The sequence below is a fragment of the Dasypus novemcinctus genome, chromosome 16, assembly GCF_030445035.2.
Source record: "Dasypus novemcinctus isolate mDasNov1 chromosome 16, mDasNov1.1.hap2, whole genome shotgun sequence".
Classification (NCBI taxonomy): domain Eukaryota; kingdom Metazoa; phylum Chordata; class Mammalia; order Cingulata; family Dasypodidae; genus Dasypus; species Dasypus novemcinctus.
This window is the reverse complement of record NC_080688.1, coordinates 86,829,923-86,850,988: the sequence shown is the minus strand read 5'-3', so window position 1 is coordinate 86,850,988 and position 21,066 is coordinate 86,829,923. Positions and strand designations below refer to the sequence as shown.

Below are 21,066 nucleotides of genomic sequence, written 5' to 3'. Positions count from 1 at the left end.
AGGGAAAGTTGGCCGGCTGGAAATTCTAGCAAGAGCCAGTGCTGAAGTTGTCTGAATTCTTCTTCTGACCTTGGTGAGTGAGGACTTCCTCGGCCCACCTGCTAAAGGGGACACTAATCACCAGTCCCTACCCTTGCTTTCCTGCTGTATTTTTCATCCTGGCACTTACCACCTCTAACATACCATATTTTTTTTAATTCTTGATTTTAGTTTCTGTCTCCTCCTATAAGTTTCACAAGAGCAAGATTTTCTTTTTTAAATTGATTCTCTGTCCTCCCTGCCAAGACCTTGGCAAAGAGCGCGCACTCAGTAAATGTTGGTCCAATGAATGAATCTTCGCAGAAAATGAAAGCTTGACAATAAGCTTTTTCCCCGAGAGAGAAATAACTCAAATCTGCCTAGAACAGACTTGGCTTTGAAGCTAAGACCTTTTTCCTGTGTTCATACTTCAGAAAAAGAAGACACTTTTGATATCATCTGAGAGGAAGGAAACAGTGCACCGTGCTGTGTGCCTGCATGTAGCATCATAAAATTATCGTTTTCCAGACCAGCCTCCAAAACGGTTTCCAGAGATGGAGTATCTTTCTTTCCTTTTTGCTATTCTTCATGTACACAAAGGTAAAAATAATCTTTATGTCTTCATCTTAGACAATTACTCTCTTTTTGTTCTGAAATTACAGTACTCTTTAGTCAGCTTAGACAATTGCTCACGTGTTCTGAAAACTTAAATGTTACAAATGCCTGTGATCGGTGGGGGAAACCTTTTTTAGACCAAGGTAGAAACTGTTAGCCTTTCCTGTTACCTCAATTTACTATCTTGCTAGGTCTTAAAAGATTAAGATATTTAGGTTGTGTTTCAATCATTATGTCTAATTGAGTTCATATGATGTTGTGTATTTCAGCTCTCTGTGAAGAGATATTTTGGGACACAGCCGTTAAACTTGCCAAGAACATGACTCTAGAATGTGTGTATTCATCGACGGACACTGTGACCCAGATGGAATGGCTTAAGGTCAATGCAACGGAGAAAGAGTCCATAGCCATTTTCAACCCTACTTATGGCACGATCATAAGAACTTCCTATGCTGATCGGGTTTACTTTCCAAATTTAACTATGGCTTCCAATGATATGACCCTTTCCTTTTATAATGCCTCTGAGGCGGATGTTGGCTTCTACTCCTGCTGTCTTAATACTTTCCCATCTGGATATTGGGAAAAGGTGATACAGGTGGTTCAGTCAGGTAAGGGAAAGTTTTACTCTCTATTTTTTCCCCACCTATGACATCTGAGTCTCTAAACCCCAATAGAAGCTACAAAATGTTTCATCATGTTTTTGTAGCATTTTCCAAAGCTATTCATAGATTTTACAATATATTGTTTTAAAAGAATAATAACACAAATCAATTCATTTTTCTTAAGATGCTGTCATTTCTGAGCAGAAGCAGTGTCTCAAAAATGTGAATGCAATGGGAGAAAGCACAGGTTTTGTATTGTCATAAGGGTACCTGGAGCTCAGATTATATAAAAATTGGCAACATTTGGGTTCAGAAGCAAAGGACCATCGCTTCCAGTGTTTATCCCAGTGATGGGATACCATCCCCTTTTGCTAGGCACTCCATGTTAGTTCAGTCCCTGGATGATCAGTGTTCTTTCTACAGCATGGAATCGACATTTCTCACTGAATCTTGGGCAGTGTTCCAACAGTGACTCCATTTTCCATCTCATCCAAGTTTAGTTACAGAGGCCCCTTTCTGCAGAAATTTCTAGAAAGAATCTTAATGATCTCTTGGAGTGTTCTCTGCTATATCTAGCAGCGATTTGGCTTGGCATTTAGTGTGGCAGTCCTAGTAACAGCTACAGGAAGCAAGAATGCTATATTGGAAAAACTTGAGTTTTTTAGACATTACTTTCTATATAACCTTGTATTAGGTGCTTGGCCCTTCTGAATCTAAGGTTCCTGTACAGTAAAATGGATCAATAATATCTTTCTCTTTGTTGAATGGTTTAAGGGTGATGGCCCATGGTAGTCAGAGAATAGTAGGTTTTATTATTGTCACTATCTTACTATTTCTTATGCTTTTGATACAGAATGACTAATGAAATTTTCAGGTATCAGTGACAGCTAGGGAAAGGAATAGTTTGAAACTGTGTACTTCTCATCTGCTGTCTCTCAAATTATATCCCATGGACATCCGGCAGAAGACATTGCATGGCATCTGATATGATGCTTTCTGTTTAAAGGATTCATATTCTAAAAGAACTATTTACAGTACTACATAGGGACGATCAAATGATGAAGAGGAAAGAAAACAATTCCATGTGCTCGCTTTTACTTCCTCTTAAGTTGTAGCTAGGCTCAAGTGTAAATTTGTGTATACAGGTGCTGCTTACAGAGTGTCAGTTACCAAAATCTCTCATCAAACACTCATTTACAAAAGAATCCATTTTGCCACACAAGTCTTCCTTTGTTGTTGCTTGTGGTCATCTATCTGTTAAGAGCTGTTTGCAAGTTTTTAATGTACAGTCCACTTTTGATCAGCTTTTCCAGTGGAGGAGAGAATTAGCAAAGGTCTTTAGGTAGAGAGTCATTCAACAGATTGCCTGACCCACCAAAGCTAGGACAAGAAGTTTTCCTTCCCTGCCTCGTGCAACCAGCCACTGCAGTTTGGGTCCAGATTAGGTATTCCGGTATCTGTCAAAAAGGCAACCAGTTGTAAACAGGTAACTTGACCTCTTCTGAAAGTTTAGGGTAGAGGATGGAGATAAATTGTAGAACACAACTTTGTGGTCGCAACAGCAATGTAGGATTTTTAGCATCACGTGTGAAAAATTTTGGCAATATTTTCCTATTCTCATCGTCCAGATTTATTGCTCCTGATACTTTCTTTGAGGAGGAAAAGTAGACCTCTGCCTCATGTTTTTTTTTCATAAAGAATGATGATGTTTTTAGACAGTCACCAATCAGAAAAAGAGGCCCCCACTTCTCCGTGTAGTTTGAATTCTTCAGAATGGCATCCTCACAAATGTTTCCTTGTGGTTGTCTCTACTCATGTATATTTTAAAGAACAGATAAAGAGAAAGTTTCGGTGAGAGTATTCTATGAGCTTTCCAGATTTGGAAGTCATCTTTGTTTTTGTGAGAATGAAAGTGAATTTAAAAATTGGCTGTTTTTTCAAAGTCAATCTTAAATGTACTTTAAAATATCCTTATGTGCTTTCTTAAAAGCAGATCATGATCTAAAACATTGCCTTTTTGTAGAATGCGAAGGGGGAGTTGAAGATCAGTTTGCTGATTAAAAATGGGATTTGGAATCCAGAAATCCTAATTTGTATAAAAGAATGTAATAGCTTCAAAGGGATGAAGGAACTGAGCTACAGGCTCTCTAAATGTATTGCTTTCTACTATTTACTGATAGCATATTGCACGTGAGGAACTTTGTCCATATCTTACATAGATTTTCTCACTCCACACTTTGATGCTGATCTTGTATTGATTTTCTAGATGAGGACCCTGGAGTGTGATGAGGTCCAGTTACCTGCCCACGCTCTCAAACCCTACACCTGTCCAAATCCTGTTCTTTTTGATGAGGACACTACCCTCCCTGGGCCCCGGGTCCTTGCGCTTCCTCCTCCTTTTGTTCCTAGAAAGTCTAATTTCAGGTGCTCCCATACAGGAAATAATTTATTAGCAAGTTTACACTGAGGTAACGGAGTGGGTGATTCTTGAACTCACAGGTTAAAGCTGTACTTAGAAGACTGAAAGTGACAGTTTTGGGGGACGCGGCAGCCTCCTCAGGGCCCTGGAAGGAGGAGCCACCGCCATGGCGGGTCGTTTCGGTCCTCACCCTCCTCCAGCCTTCAGCCTAGAGCTGAAGAGAAAATTGGATAGAAAGTTGTATTAATGTAAAGTTATTTAAAAATGGGTGCTAGCTTCCGAAGAGGGATTTCTTAATTAGCAACTGATTTAGAAAATGTAGTGGCAAGCATGGCTGCATTACTTTACTACTTCATGGGAGAATATGCTGAGGCAACTTGGGAGGCAAGACGTCGAAGGCTGCCTTTTTCAGCATGGTTGTCATGGAGGTGGGGCTGTGGAGGAAATAACCACATCCATGGGTCCCTGGTCTTACCAGTTAGTAAGTGCAAATGTACTTACAGTTATGGAATTCCCCCTCCCCTCAGTACTCTGCTACCTAAATTGTGTTGGGTGCCTTCTCTATCTGAGGCAATCGAACGTGATCTCCTTTAACACATATGGAGCACCATGAGGTAGGTTAGGCTTTCCTAAGTCACAGTGAAGAGACTGATTCAGGGGATTTAACTAGCCGAGAGCATTACTAAGTCAGCCCCGGGGTGAGTCCAGTCTGTCATGCCCGAAATGAGACCAGGGAGAACTGATTCCCACAGAATGAATCAGGAAGGCTCAAGGTAGGGACACGTCGCCCTGGGCCTTGAAGAATTAGAAGGAAGTTTTTTTTTAAGGTGGAGATGCTGGGGTAAGGACAGGAGAGAAATGGAAAAGGAAGGGCATCTTGGGGATTCTGGTGCATGGAAGAGGGGTTGGTTTAAAGACCATCCAGGGGACAGAGAATTGGCCTTCACGGGCACGGGAGGTCACCTGAGAAGGTGTCTCAAGAGTGAGGGAGAGGCTGGGAAGGTGGGCTGCTCTCCCCTGCCGCCACCAGCAAAGGGGCTCACCGTTCGATATGCTGGGGGCCCGGTAAGGTTTTTAGTTCAGCAGATGCTGTTGCTAAAAAAAGAAGTTGAGGCCCCCCAAGGCAAAAGAGTGTTAGGCCTGAGCTTGGAAAGTCTGGATGGCCTTGATCTTGATGTGTCTTAACGGCATCTGAACTTGCCTCTGTACTGTAGACCATGGGATGTAACTGAAAAATTTTGAGAGCGAGACACATAATGAACTAGCACCCCCCCCACCTGCCCTGAAAGATTAAACTAATTCAGCATTATAGGAAGGTAAGAGTTTAACTGCAGCACAAAAAATAGGTTTTTATAGGTTGGAATACTTTATCCATTGCTGGTGGGTGTGTAAAGTGACACAATATATTTATTTTGGAAGATGGCTTGGCATTAGCTAGTAACTTAAAGAACCTCTTATCCTATGATCCAGTAATTCCACTCTTGGTTAAGTTTCATAGAGATTGCCCACGTACAGGAGAAATGTCTGAGAATGTTTATAGCAGCAGTGCTTGTACTAGTAAAAAAATTGGAAACAATTCAAATACTAATCAGTGGCAGAATAACTAACACAGTGGGTCTACTCATACACTAGAATACCATGCCTCACCAAAAATTAATAAATTATTACTATGCCTACCAATAGGGATAAGTCTCCATAACATATGTTGAATGAAAAAGGTATGTTACAGAAAAATACATTGGGTATCATCCCTTTCCATTAAAGTTTAGAAGTATGAAAAACAAAACAAAATAATGCTTACAGCTACAAATGTGTGGTAAAACTATAAAGAAAAGAAAAGTTCTGGAGCTTGGACAGGGAGGCGACAGGAACCAGAAGGGACACGAGGAGCTTTCAAAGTTAATGGTCACAGCTCTTTTCCTATACAGGTGTTCGTCTTCTCATTTATCTCAAACATTTAATTAAATTTCTTTCATATAGAATTTCTACAAATTGCAACTTTTGAAACCATTCCAATATGAGTTAAGAATGAGAGATTTTGGTTCTGCTCCTGGTTTTGGAGGTCAGGGAGAGGGAAGTTCCAATCACGATTTGAGTTTTTATAATGCAGTGACTGAGAAATGATGGTTTCATCTAAAAAGAGAGGGGATTAGAAGATGGACTTAGCTTGGAAAAGAGGAAATAAGTCTAGTTTTAGTTGTGCTGAGGTTTAAAGTAGCTTTTAACCAGTTGACATTTGAAATTGTGGCATAGCAAACCAACAGAAAGCTCAGAATTGAAAAATCGCAGTTCTGGCAGCATCTGAGAGACAGCTAACTACTAAAACGCAGAAGGGCAGGTGGAGAGAGCGAAGGCCACAGCTGAAGAGGACGGTCACGTTGAAGTGTGGGAGGGCATTCATGCTACGGAACCTGGGTGGTATAAGGAGAGGAGAAAGATGCGGAGAAGGTGGAATTCTTGGTGTGGGCACAGAAGACTTGGTTACAGAAGGAGGGTTGTAGACTCTTGTTGCACGGCTTTGCCGCGCGTTTTCCCACTTCATTTTCTCCCATGCTGCAGGTGACTTATCAGAGTGGCCACAGAGATATTCCTCACTGTCACCCTTGAAGGTTTCCGTTCTCTCCTGGGTTAACAAAACTCACTACATGTTCTCTTATTTTTGAATGCTTCTTGTCTATTCAAGGCCAAAGCTCAGGCTGCTGGCTATTGACACAGCAGCTCACATTCTGATGCCTTCTCTTGAATTTGTTCCTGGTTAGAGGGGCCAGGGAGACCTAGACATTCCCTTAACACTGGGGTTCTAGAACTCACCAGGTACCCGGCAATCCCACAAGGAGCAGAGCTTCTAAAGATGGCACTGATCCACATCCCCCCTTTTTTCTAATACTGGGATGATTTGAGTATTTGAATTTGCTTTCTAGCTGGAGGGGCAAAGTGTCCCCGATCCGGCTTGTAGAGATGGGTGTGCTGGCCTGTGGGGACTGGGTTCACTCCTCCTTAGTTCTCTCATCAAGTCTCTGTTGAGAACAGCCACATGTGCTAACGTTCAGGTGCTTTGGCGGATGGGGCGACGCAGCCCTCAGGAGTAGAAAGTACGACAGTACTAGGGGAGATAAAAGTCATATGTAACAAATTATACTTTAAGGCATAAAGTGATGGTTAGTGTAGTTCTGTGGATAGCCTTTGCTTTGAATCAGAAAATCCAAGAGAGATTCCCTGAAAAACTTGAATTTGAACTTGACTTTAAAGTAGTAAATAGAGATGGTGGAGGAGCATTCCAGGAGAGTGGTTTTAGGAAATTCTTGAGAAAATTGGTAGTGTTTGACTCCAGTTTAACCTGTTTGGAAGATAGTTTTCAATTTTTAAAAAGACTTTAACATGGTTTTGACCAACAAAATTAATGCATTTTTTTCCTGGTTTACAGTTCATGGCTTGATTTACTTCAGCATAAGAACTTAGTGCTTCTAAAGGTGTAGGAAGCCACATGCAGTATGCAATTTTATTTTACAATTTACCTTAAGATATTTACACACTTTCATGTCAGCTTTTGTTTTGCCTGTCCCAAATTCAGAAGGAGGGGGAGAAACACATGAAGATGACGCAGCTCTATGTGTTAGTGACAGGGGCAAAGGATCAGAGGAGAAGGCTTGACCTAAGTGGCTTTTGTCTGTTGAAGGAAATTTCAAAAAAGGATTTAAAAACTGTGGAGAAAGAGTCCTTTTTTTTTTTTTAAAGATTTATTTTATTTATTTCTCTCTGCTTCCTCCCCGTTTTTGCTCCCTGTGTGTCTATTCACTGTGTGTTCTGTGTCCGCTTTCATTCTTGTCATGCGGCACTGAGAAACTGTATCACCTTTTCTGTTGCGTCATCTTGCTGCGTCAGCTCTCCGTGTGTGCGGTGCTACTCCTGAGTAGGCTGCGCTTCTTTCGTGCTGGGCGGCTCTCCTTGAAGAGGACACACCCCTGCGTGGCAGGGCACCCCTTGTGTGTGGCAGTCCTGAACGTGGGCCAGCTCATCACACGGGTCAGGAGGCCCTGGGTATTGAACCCTGGACCTCCTGTATGGTAGGCGGATGCTCTATCAGTTGAGCCACAACCGTTTCCCGAGAAAGAATCCTTCTTCTTCTCCTCTTACAAGGGTCATCTTCAGGGCACGCCTGCTTGGATTTTCCTCGGGAGAGCTTTTTCAGCCCATTCTCCTTGTCAGTCAGAAGGCAGACACCTGACTCCACCTCCAGGGAGGGGTCTCAGCCAGTGCACAGTGCCACCTGCCCCCAGGAGCAGCGGTCCCAGGTCCCTACCTGCTCTGCAGGTGCGGGGTTGCTCGCACAGCACTGGATGGAATGACACTGCTCACATGGAGAGGAGCCCAAACAAGGCCAGCTGCACTGGGGGGTGTCAGCCCACCACGGCCAGGGGCTCCCTATCTGCAGGGAGCTCTTTCGGGGGACCCACCCAACTTGAGCTTGTGCTGCGGTGGCAGGACATCGCCCTCTCCCCACCAGGAGCAGTGGAGCATCAGGGGTCAGTGGGTGCCATGAAATGGTGGCCCTTCAGCCAGGCCATTGCCGGTGCATGTTCACGTGTGCATGGGGGCAAGGGCATGGGGTGTGCGGGCAGGCCCCTGTCTGCTCAGAGACGTGCTTCACTTCTGCTCCGACCCTGGAGGGCCACCAGCCACGTTTATCCTCCTGACCTAGGAGCCAGGAAACACGGTCCTGGGGATGGGGTTTATTTGTGGGTCACAGGAAAAGGTGGCTGGCTGTGCTCAGGCTGTCCCCGCCCTGAGCTGTGCAGCTCAGTTGCTGTTGATTTTTTCCCCAAATGGGATGGAGAAACGTGAAAAAAGGAGTTTTAAATCTAATGTTAAAAGAAGGACGCCATAAACTGTCTCTTAAAACTCTTAAGGCCCATTCTAGCAAGCTGAGAGATGTCATAAAAGTTTTCCCTTAAGTATAGCTACGTGAGTGTGTGTATATAATCTCTCTGTATATAAGAATAAGCAGGGCTTTATAAATGTTAAATTTTGGCAGTTTTTTTATTTTAAAAATAGAAAAGACATTAAGTAGTTCCTCTACGAAATAGCCACCTGATGAAACAAACCTTTTAAGGGCTTAGATATTGCCCTCCTTGTTGAATAGGCCCTAGAGGCAGAGGATGAAGACTATTTTAAACATGTGGGAAGCAAGGCCAGGGTCGCTGCCCTTCTCGAGGTGGAATGATCAGGAAGGGGGAGCTGGAGCAGGCCGCGGCCCAACAGGTGGGGCCTGTTGGAATCGACTTGCCTTCCGTCAGCGATGTCCAGGGAGGCCGTGCTCGAGGACACAGCCCTGAGGCTTGGGGCTACGGTTCTGTACTCCAAAATCAAAAAGAGAGAGAAATCAAAGAGCCACTCTAAAACAAGGTAGCGCCGGCTGGAGAGCCTGCCTCAGCTCACCAGCAGCGGCTGAGGACGTGTGATGTCAAGCCCCCGCAGCCTCTGGGGGTTCTGAGGGCCGTGCTTTCTGCCCCGCTGTCTCCACACACGAGCTCCCCTCCCTCCCTCCACTTCCCTTCGAGCCCTGTGAGGCGACCTCATCCTTGACACCAATTAACTGTAGTGAGATCTAGAAAAAAAACCTTTTACTTTAGACTCGGTGGAGAACTCAGTCAGGCAACCCAGAGCAGGGGATGAGAATGGCTGGGACGGTGGCATGCCAGGGCTTTATTTACTCACACCCACGTCCCCCTTGGTTTAGTAGGTACTTTTGTTTTTAAGATGATCACAGGATGGGTGCCCATTTGGTGAAACAAATCCTTTCTAAAGCCACTTAGGGAGTGAGTCTTCCCCGGGTCCCCAGAAGGTTCCATCTGTCCGGCTAGAGACCACCGAGGCCTTGCTTTTCCTCCTTTATAACTCTCAGAGGTGAAGACCACTCCCACCCCTTCCCCTGCTCTTTACCACGACTCCTCGCTGCCTCGCCCTTCAAGAGGCGGCCACGGCAGCCTCGAGCAGGCTCCTCCTCAGAGGGGGTGTCTGGGGCGGTGGGTGCTGGTGGAGGGGTGGGGCCCGGGGTTCTGTGCCTGAGGCAGGGCCCGTCGGAATAGCCCTGGAACACGGTCAGCCTCCACTGGCTGCTCTGGGTTTCCATATTCTTTTTCTTTTTTTACGCCTCTCACCCAAGCCTGTCATCCCCAGGCAGAGAAGGTTCTCCAGCGCTCTCCCTGAACTGCTCCTTAGGCTGGGCCTCTCGGGCCCCTCAAAGGGGCCTCACGGGAACTTTACACACATCACGTGATTAGCTAAAAGTAAAATTATGTTTTGCATATTATAAAATAAAATATATGTTTTGGATGTTAAAGACCAAACAAAACAAGTAAGGGAAGAAAGAAAAGCTGAGGCCCTCAGCTCGCCGGGCCGGGGCTCCTCGGGCTGCTCTGAGGGACGGTGGTCCCCCCAGTCTGGGCTGCTGACAAGGCGCGGCTTCTCGGCTGGGCTGCTGGTTCTGTTTGTTTGTGGCTGTGCTTCGAGAAAATGGTAGGACACTCTGAAGACAACAGTGAAGCTTTCGAAAACGTAAAGGATTTTAAGACTATCAAATCAATCCTTCAGGGATCAAAGCAAAATTATTCCCTCAGGCGTCTCCTCTTCTACTTACTCCAGAATGGTTTTAATTAAATAACTCCGCTGATGGGGCTTCGGGCCCTTCCCTTGAGAGGTTATTCACAATCCAGTACATCTCAACGGGAGCAAATTTTCCCTGACTTCAGCTCCTTAAACACCTTACATGAAAAAAAATCGTCATAATCTGCTCAGGGAGAAAGAGCTATATTTCAGGGAAGACTGATCTAAAAGACTTTCTAAGGACAGAGTTGTAATAGGGAATATTCACATTTACTAATGCTGTAAATAGCTACATGCGTCATACCTGCTGATTTTAGTGGGGTGATGAGTGTGGCCAATAAGAACGAAGTCTGCGCGTGAATTCTGTGAGCATTTATAAGGGCACCATTTAAATAGCAGATTAGTTAAGCAACTTAATGTTCTCATTTCAGCAGGCGAGCTCTTAAGAACATATTTGTACCGTTTCTTGGCAGGCTACTTAAAATGCTATATGCTAACAACATTGACATTTCCAGAATAGCTTAGTGGAGGGGTGTGTGTTTCTGTGTGTGTGTGAGTTTTCTGTGTGTATAGCATAGTCTCCTTCATGACATATACTGAACCAGGAACTTTAGAAAATTTTAGGTCATCTGCTTAATTTATTCCATTAATGGAATTATTCTTCTTTACAAACTGGATGCCACAACTGGAGGTATGCCATTTTTAATCTGGGATACAGGCCGGGAATTCAGTGATTGTCTTGGAGACAGAGCTCAGTAGCAGTAGTCTGTGCCCCAAATGAGACCATTTGTCTGTCTCATTAGTTCGTGACACCATATTTCGCAAAGTATCCCTTTCGTCCATCTCCTTCAAGAAGCATAGCTGCTTATTTAAATAAGCAAGTAAATATAAATAAAGAACATTTATCCAGCAGAGCTTGTTTCTTCTTCCTTCCCTTTCTCTTAAATCCTAGAAACATTTCCTAAAAGAATGACCATTGAAAATGATGGAAACATTCCCAGGCATTGGCACTGTGTTTCTTTGAGCTGACACAGTGATTGAATTTTTATTCTTATCACAGTCTGACTATTACGTTTCCAATGAAAATAGCAGAATTGAACCAAAGGGGATTGTTAAACTTTGTTGCTTAAATGACACTTTGAAGTATTGAAGTTTGCCTTGCTGAATGAATGTAGATAGCAGTGATTTAAAAATTTATACAAATCCTTTCTAAATCCACTGGCTAGACACTTATTGCTTGCTGTAAGGAGAAAAAATGAGTAAGAAGAAGCATAAACCATGGTGTGAGGGAGATGAGCGTGACAAGGGTTACTTCAAGTTTGGGCAAAACCACAGCTGGTGTCTGTGCCAGGCTGGCAGTCTGGGTGTGGTTTGGATGGGTGGAGATGAGGAATGGCAGGGAAGAAGGAGCTCAGAAGGAAGATGCAACTCAAAAAGCATCACCTGTAAGAGAAGCCACAGAGTGTTTGCGGCACATGAACAGGACTTGTAGGCAGAGACTTCGAGAAAGGTTGCAAGCTGCAAGGGCTAGATGCTGGGCCTTGTGTGGTGGTTCGTAACCTTTTCAGAGTGGAAGTCACGTGCGAGCGTGGTTTGAAGTCACTCCTCTAGCAACGTGCAAGGGTGACTTAAGAGGGAGAAGAACAGAAAGATGGGACGTTAGAAAGAGCTCAGAGAGAGTGAGAACCCACGGTCCTTAAAAGAGCAGGGGAACTGCCTCCACCCACCTCCACGCTGCCCCTGCTTACCCTCCTGACCCACAGGCAAATGGAACTGCTCCCTCCTCACATGCCTTCCCCCTCTCCCAGCCCCTCTCTTTCTTCTCTCTGACATTCAGTGAACACTGAATGTCTGCCATTTGCCAGGGGGCTGGGTCCATAGGAGAACTGTCTCAGCCCCTGAACTTGAGATCACACCTCAGGTATAAGGCAATCAGATACTGACCTGCTCTAGGCATCCAGGGCGGGCATTGGCGTGAGGGGGGGTGGTGGTGGTGGTATGACTCAAGTTTGCTTAGACTGGCAGATGCATTCAGGGCAAAAGTGGCTTTGCTTCCCTGTTTTCCTGCCCCTAGTCTTTCCCATTTGAATCAATGTCCCCACATCTCAAAAATATAGGAGTCGTCATTTATACTTTATTTCCTCTCATCCTGTATATCTAGGTGGCTAGATATTCAAAGTATTTATCCCATCCATGTGTCACCACCTGTATGACAATAGCTTTAGTTCAAGGCACTCTTAATAGCTCGACATTTTACTGTTTTTTTAAAAAATTCATTATGTATGTTTTTAGCTGCAAGCCTGATCTGAGTCACACAGCCCAGTATATTCGCAGAAAGAAAACATTTGATGCTCGCACTTTTGCACTGTCCTCTAGCCCCAGCAGGGCGATGATTGCTGTCACCTGCCTTCTAAGTGCAGGGGAGAGGTGCCCAAATTCCTTCATTCTTTTTTTTTTTTTTTAGATTTATTTTTATTTAATTTCTCCCCTGCCCCAAGTTGTCTGTTCTCTCTGTCCATTCGCCGTGTGTTCTTCTGTGTCCGCTGGTATTCTTGTCAGCGGCACCGGGAATCTGTGTCTCTTTTTGTTGCATCATCTTGCTGCATCAGCTCTCCGTGTACGCAGCATCATTCCTGGGCAGGCTGTGCTTTTTTTTTTTCGCGCGGGGCAATTCTCCTTACAGGGCGCACTCCTTGCATGTGGGGCTCCCCTATGCGGGGGGCACCCCTGCGTGGCACGGCACTCCTTGCGTGCATCAGCACTGCGCGTGGGCCAGCTCCACATGGGTCAAGGAGGCCTGGGGTTTGAACCCTGGACTTCCCAGGTGGTAGGCAAATGCTCTACCCATTTGAGCCAAGTCCTTTTCCCTTCATTCTTGATTCATTCCAGCTAAGGTACACAATCTGTCCAGGTGCCACCTATCTGGGGTTGATCTCAGGCAACATTATAGGGAGGGGGAAGTGAGAATTCATAGGATTCCATTCTACAGCGAATGTTAACTGTGAGGTAGAAGAAGAGTCAAGGATGGCACCAGGTTTTTACGTGGGGTCCTGGGCAGGTGGTGCTATCGTTTACTGAAGTAGGGAGTGTGAGAGGAGAAGGAGGCCTGGCTGAGAACTGAGTGGGTTAGTTCTCAACTCCCAAATGAAGTTCTCTACTAGGTGGCAGAATTTCTGAGTTAGAGCTCACCTGAGAAACTGGGTTGGAGATTTATAAGCAGTGAAATCATGAGTGTGCATATGCCATGTTGAGCAATGTTTACTTAATACAACGGGACTAGGGAGTTATTCAAGGGTTTGAATAGGAGAGAGTTATCAGATCGATTGCATCGTGGAGAGTATTTTGTGTGGGAGCAAGATGGAGGGAAGGGAGAAGGGAGGTGGGGGTAGGAGTCTATTTAGTAATACAAGCCAGAAAGAATGGCAGCTTGAGTTAGAATAGAGGCATGGGAACAGAGGAGGGTACATATTTCAGGGACATTTAGAAGGTAGAACCAACTGATTGGATGAGTAGGTGAGCGAAGAGAGAAGTTAAGAGCGACTCCCAGTTTCTGAACAGTGGGGAATGGGAAAAATAGGAGGGGCTGATTTGGAGAGAGGAATATGGCTTGGTTGCTGGTTTGGGAGTATCTGAATAGAAAGCGGAGAAGGAAGTCCTGAAACTCTAGATAAGTTATGTCCCTTGGTTCTGCTTTGCCACATGATGCATCTACTCAGGAAATTCTAGCAGATGAGTTCAGTATTCTTTTTCCTGGCAGAGGTCATGCCATATTTCCCATTCTAGTTTATGTCTGGTTATGGTAGGTGCTTGTACCAGTACATCCTCCCAGTTTCCTAGACACAGAGGTGAGGGTCATTGGCTTTCATTTAACAATTGTATTAGTCAACCAAAGGGGTGCTGATGCAAAATACCAGAAATTGGTTGGTTTTTATAAAGGGTATTTATTTGGGGTAGGAGCTTACAGGTATCAGCCATAAGCTTAAGTTACTTCCCTCACCAAATTCTATTTTCACGTGTTGGAGCAAGATGGCCACTGACATCTTGAGGGTTCAGGCTTCCTGGGTTCCTCTGAGCTCAGCTCTTCTGTTTTCTCCACAAGGTCACCTGTGGACTATGAGGCTCTCTAGGCTTTGTCTCTCTCCACCAGGTCAGCTGTAGACTATCAGGTGAGCAGCTCTGTTGCTTTCCCCGGGGCTCCAGCTTAAGACTTCAGCATCAAACTCCAACATCACAACTCCAACATTAAGAACTCTTGGCTCTGGCCTTTGCCATGCCTTTTAGCTGGCCCTAATGATGCCTTATGACATGGCCCAATCAATGCCCTATTGACATGGCCCAATCAAAACCCCAATCATAACAATTCACACCCAGGTACAGACAAGATTACAAACATAATCCAATATCTGTTTCTGGAATTCATAACTGTATCAAAATGCTACAAAGACCTACCTAGAGTTGCACCATTTTGGATGCTGCCCATTGGAAAGACACTTGTTCTGCAGCACAGTAGCCATTTGTAAACACAGGGTGCACATTTTGTCAGATGGGTTGGCTTCTAGCTGCTTCAGAGCAACTTGAGAGGAGATCACCTATTTCTGGTAAGATATTAATAATTATTGACCAGTTCATGAGTTGGGTCTAGTGCACACTATTTCTTAAAGTAGTATGTCTCACCTATCTGTTCCAAAGGAAAATTTAGAAGTTTACCAAATAGTTTCCTCAATAAAGAGGGAACCAAATAATTCCTTAAGTATCCTTGTCATATTCTCTGAAACACTTATTGCTGTTTTCAATACTATCAAGTTTCTCTCATTCACTCTCTCTCTGATGTATTTAAAAACTTTTCAACCTTTATTTTGGAGTCATTTGTAAGATATTGTTCAAATACTCTTTTGGTCTAGTTATTTATTTGTCCCTGGTCTTTATAACTCTCCTCAGTTTGATGGTCTTTTTATTTTTTTGGCGATACCGTTATCCTACTGGGGCCCTTTGACTTTGCCAGTCTAGTCATAAGGGGTTTTATTTTAAGCATCTCATCCTTCAGATCTGCAGCATATATTTTCCCTGGACTTTCAAAAATGTGTTTTTCAGTAGTTTACAGTTTCTTTTGGGATTTTTACCTTTTCAACCATAACTTTCATTAAAAAAAAAAAACCCTGAATATTTGCATTTTATTCTAGTTTCTAGTTGTAATTATGCAAAGTTTCCAATGAAAAAATTTTTGACTGCCTTTCTAGTCAGAATTGCCCATAGTCATTTGATCATGACAAGTGCTTCAAAGTGCATACTATATGTGCCCATTCTGTCCCACAATGCAATATTAATTTCAATATATTTTTATTTCTTATGCACTCAGGAACCAGTTCTATGCTCAATCCAAAAGTAGTGGCTCCATAACTCTTTTGTAGTAAACTTCAAGATGCAATGTAGATAGTTTAGGAGTTCACCAGTCCTCTCTAGTTTTATTTTTCAGTTTATCCATTTTGTGTAATATTTCCCACAGTTTTATGATCTTAGCTATTAGGAATACTGTACAGCAGAAGCTGATTTCCACAGTGTAAAACTTTGAGGTTTCTATGGTAGTTTGTCTTTGAAGGTATGATGTTTGTGAATGTGGCTCTTTATAAGCTGCTATAGCTATCTTTAGGAGACACTTTTTAGCCTGCAGGCACAATACTCCATTGATTTTTATTGGTTAACTTCCTCTTGCCCTGAATCAGATGTATCACGTTTGTCACTCTTTCCAATTAAGCAACTTAATATTTTAGGTCTCTGAGATTTGTGGAGATAGAGTTATGAATTTCTATGGGTCAGTCCCCAGGTAAAGAGGCTGTACAGCAAATTTTTTTAAGAGGCCTGATCTCATAGGGCAAGGCAGAGATAAAGAAAGAAGAAATTTTTAGCAATTGTTGATTAAATAATTGGAGGGAAAAAACATGTTTTGAGGGGTCTAATCAACCAAAAATTCAGTGCTTGTGTATTTACTTCGGTCCTCTGCCTGGCCTCCCCAATCTTATCTTCCTGCCATCTGGCTGCTCCTCTCCAACATTATGCCAAATTTTGCTCGGTTGTTACTGTATTTCCCGTTCAAAACTGCTCTATTCAAATTTTTATCTGGGCTCACCACTTTCAGATTTCCTGTTTGGGGTTGGAATTGGTGGGCTAGAGCTGGCCACAAACCTATCCGTTTGTGTCTAAGTGGCTGGAGCTCAGGGTCTTTACTCTGTGGGGTTAGTGGAGAAATGAGCTCAGGGTTCTGCTGAAGTCCAGCATTTCCAGGTCAGGTTTTGTGAACTTCAGCCTTAATTGTTTGCTTTACCCTAGTCTGTTTTTGGTGTAAAATATTATAGACATTCAGCAAATACTCAGTGCCTCACTTATTGACACTGAAATTATTTCTCATTTCCTGTAGTAGTTTTGCAGTCATATTTGAAAAGTTTTATTTCTTCTTTTATTTTGAACCAACTAATAACTTTGTAATGTGTTTGCGACACCTCGAATGCTGTTCTCAAAACCTTCTGAGTGCTTACTGGTCCAGCCTTGTTGACACCCCTGAGTGTTCCAGTTAGCCAGTGATACCTGGTCCTTTCTCGTTGGGGAATTTCCTTTGTTTGCTGTAACTGCATGTATGGATAATCAAGACAGGGGGATCTTAGTGCTCCTCAAGTATAGTTATTCAAGGACAGAAATGGGAACCGGTTTTTTAACTTACACACACACAAAATCTGAAGGAGTCTTGAAAATGATGATACCAAATAAAGAATTTCATGGAGGCAAATTATCGCAAACATAAGAGGATGAATTTTGGAGAGAGTAGGTCTTTTAATATTTGTGCCCTTGACATTGACACAGTAACTTAATATTGACCGGGTCAACAGACATGTCATTTGAGGTCGAGTGGCAGAAGGGCGGGCCTCAGGAATCTTTCTACCTGGCAAGGTGTCACATTTGGCCTTAAGTTTGGGCCCGGACAGAGAACCTGCTGGCTTATAAATGAAGTTGGGCAGGGAAGTTGAAAAGACGAGTGGCCTCTGTGACTGAGAAGGAATTCCTGCCCTGGGGCACGTACAGTCTAATGGCACAGTAGGATGCATTCATATCTAACCCAGATGGCCAGAGAGCAAAGAAATGACCAGGTGAGAAGCACACTCCCATGGTGAAGTCAGAGGAGGCTTCCTGGAGGAGGGAGTCCCGTTGGAGGAGGTTTTCAGGGTGGGACACTGAGCACACTGAGCAGCCTGCACAGAACAGTGAGGAGGGCCATGGGAGGGAGAAGGAGGGGAGGAGGGCAGGAAACAGCTGGAGAGAGAGTGTCCTTGCCTGGGGAGTTGGATGTTTTTAAAGTGTAAGTCTGTAAGCAGGAGCGACATGATCAGATCTACATTTGGGAAAGATTCACCTCCCTCCCCCACCCTCCAGAGGAAAGCTTGGATACACATTTCCATAGCCTCAGCATGAAAAACTGAGCAGCTGAATTTTAAGAGAGCAGTGACTGGTCGTATGCAGATGCAAGAAGGGCAGGTGCACGTGGCAGGTTGACACTGCTCTAGTGAGCCTGACTGCATTTTTATTGAAAGGGCTCCAGAATTACTAGCTTATAGTTGTCATTTTAGAGGCAAGGTGTGATATGTGCTGTACATCTGCTATTCTGGAATATAATGAGGCTTTGGTTCTTTCTATTATGAGACTGAATAGAATTCCGACGTTCATATATTGACTCTACCTTCACTAGACATGGCCTTTATAACATATCATTAAAATGAGGATAATAATAGTGTCTAAGATGTAGGGTGGCATGAGGTTCCATGAAACATTTCCTGGAAAGTATTTATCAAACAATGCCTGTCATATTGTAAATACTTGGTAAGTTTTAATTTTTAGTATTAATTGGTCAAAATAAAGACCTAAGAATGTCCAAAAATTATTTTCTTTTGAAGGAAAATTATCAGAAGTACTGGGTAGAGAGAGAAATGTAGGGAACAGGTCTTTCATGAAACTTAAAAGGAGAAGAGTCAAAATTGTTTTTATAGTATAAAAATGAAAAGAGATGCATTGAAGTGATTGTATATTGCAAACTGTGCGGCATTGCTTTCTATCTTGTTTCTGAATGGCCATTTGATAGGTGTAGGGGAAGTGTTTTCTGTGGAGAACTCTTGGGTTTCAAAGATCATGAGGTGGAAGTCCATGAATGTGAAAAACAGAGAAGGATGTGGCCAAGGAAATGACAAGAAATAAAATCCTTTCTAATAGTTTTTCAAAGGTATGTTAAAACACTCAAGATGATCTTCAGTTTTTCCCATTTTCAGTTTTGAGTTTGAACCTAAGTGGAAAAAGATGCAGATTTAAGGAACTAGGTCCAGTTCCCTAAAGGTAGCAGATTGATTTTTCTGGAAAGAACTTGATTTTTTGTTTACTCCTCATTCAGTGTCTGGTATTATTCAGCAAATTATATATCTCATGACTCAGAGTCTTGAAACAGTCACAATAAACAATTCTTTTTTTGTCAGATTTACTAATCCTGTCCTGCATGCATAGCAAAATAAGATGAAAATATACTTTGCCGAGTGGTATTCAATTCACACAGAGATAATACACTTTGCCTCTTCAGCATTTATTCTTAAAATTTAGATAATTTTTCTCACTTTCAGTTCTTTCAAAAAGTATAGTCATTAGCTTTCTTTTGATACTAGACATTGTTGGAAGGGTTTTATCTACCTTCCAGATGATCCTTTAAAATTGTAGTGAAATTGAAACATTTTGTCTTATGTGATAAAAATCCCCTGGTTTAAGGCTCCTTTCCCAATGTCTTTGATATTCTTTTTAGTTGTAGGAAAGGTCAATTTTTTTCTCCTAAGTGTGAAAAAGCTTCCTATCAGCTTTTCTGGAATGTTTGAATTGCCCAAGTTTCTCCAATATTCTTCCTCCCCTTGATTTAATGGAAACAGAGGCCGTGGCCTTGGTATCCTTGAAAAATGAAGCTGCAAATCAGCTGAAGTAATATCTAGTACTCATTGAAGCAGCCTCAACTGTCAACATATTTTTAAGGATTTTACCATTCTCTATGCTTGAAATTTCTCTTCCTATTATTTGAGATTCTTTAGGGAAGCAGAACTGACTATATATATATATATACACACACACACGTTTATGTAGATGTAATATGTAAGTATTATGCATTTTTAAATAGGAATTGGCTCACATGACTGTGGGGACGGGCAAGTCCAAATTCTGTAGGGCAGGCCACAAGCTGGGAAGGCTGATGAAGGTGTTCAGTGAATTTTCCAGAATCTGGCTGGCTGAAGTAGTGAGGGAAATTCTTCCTTCTGACTGCTGAAATCATCCCTTCTCCCTTCAAAGCCTTTGGCTGACTGGATGAGACTTCTCTCGTTGTTGAAGGTCATCTCCTGAGTTGATTGTAGATGTCGTCAGTCATAGATGCGATTAACTTACGGATGACTTAAGTCCACGAAATATTCTTACAGTAACAGTCAGGCCAGTGCTTGCTTGACCAAACAGCTGGACACCATCACCTGTCCAAGATGACACATGAACTTCACCAAAACGCTCCTTTTTTTTTTTGGCTCTTTTGTCTTGTTTTTGCTTCCCAGGTCCTCCAGTCACTATGTTCTTTCTCAAATGCCCCTTCATCTTTAATTCTTTGGCTTAGGGAAGGCTCTCCATTACCTCATGTCTTCTCTCCTGGCTTTCTATGTCTGTACTCTGTACAGCAACCAACAATGCTCATCCTTAACGATCTTTTTTCCTCCCAAAACATTCAGTAGTGGCCTGTGAGCTACAAAGTTAAGCACAAGCATCCAATGCTTCTGGTCAACATTACAGGCCTACTTTTCCATCCGTGTTTCCAGTTTACTCCCCCTTCACACTGCAATGTTGTCAGAAGCATTGGATGCTTCCCTACGTCTGTGACTGCTCCAAGACAACACTTTCCTTCTCTGCCTTGGATATGAAACTCCTCTTCTGTGGCTTCCTGTCATAACTCACACCACAGTTTATATAAAAGTACCCAGTTCATTTTCTGGCCCTGGGAGGATACAGACCATGCCAGTCTTCTTAGCCATGGTACCCCTAATAAATTGTTCCATCCCCGTCGTTTATTATCCCCTTACTAAATATCTTTAAATTAATGAGTGATTGAAGCAAGTGCCTCTTTTTATAAGCTCTGTCGGGGATGGCATATGTCTTGCTCACATTTGTATCCTGTAAACGCTGCCTCACGACTCTCTTACAATAGACTCTTCAGGGTTGACTTGTTAGTTGAGCTGCGGTCACTGTTGAAAGCTGTGACTCCTGAGTGGCGCGTGGGCGTGCTTTGGGGACTCCCTTGGGCGCGGTGGCTTTGGGCTGTCACTGTAGGGATGCAGTCTGCTGTTGCCCTGGACAGTCAGGGTGAGTGTGCATCTGCCTCACATTTGAAACTTGAATCCAGGGCTCTTGGCAATTGTAAAGCTCTTTTGCTCCTCGGCAGGGCGAATCCGAATCACTTCTTTTCCTTTGCCAGCCCTTCTCCCTGTTACCTCAGAGAAGAGTGACCCATGGACTAGTTACTGAACTGGAGCCTCAGTCTTTCCTCCTTCCCAGTGACTTTTTTCCCCAAGTTCCATGAAGAATTTAAAATACGTTTGTTGGCACAACTCAGGGCATATCTGATCTGGTGGATGATGAAAGAAGAAAGTAACAATTTGAGAAAGTGAACTAAAACTAACAAGACACAATGGGGAAGGAAAACATTTAAATCCTGTTTTATTAAAGAAATCAACAACTGCAGGAGAGGTTTATTTTAGAAGCAGT

General features: G+C 43.2%; 1 protein-coding gene across 1 annotated transcript in view; it reads left to right on the top strand.

The window, feature by feature from the left end:
- Positions 1-452: 452 nt before the first annotated feature.
- The window catches only part of CD226 (CD226 molecule), a 67,216-nt gene continuing 46,602 nt past the window's right edge, over positions 453-21,066 (top strand). The window contains exons 1-2 of the mRNA XM_004461515.5: positions 453-618; positions 903-1,241. Of these exons, the coding sequence (XP_004461572.1) occupies positions 573-618; positions 903-1,241 (385 nt within the window). The 5' untranslated portion in view covers positions 453-572. The remainder of the gene's footprint in view (positions 619-902; positions 1,242-21,066) is intronic.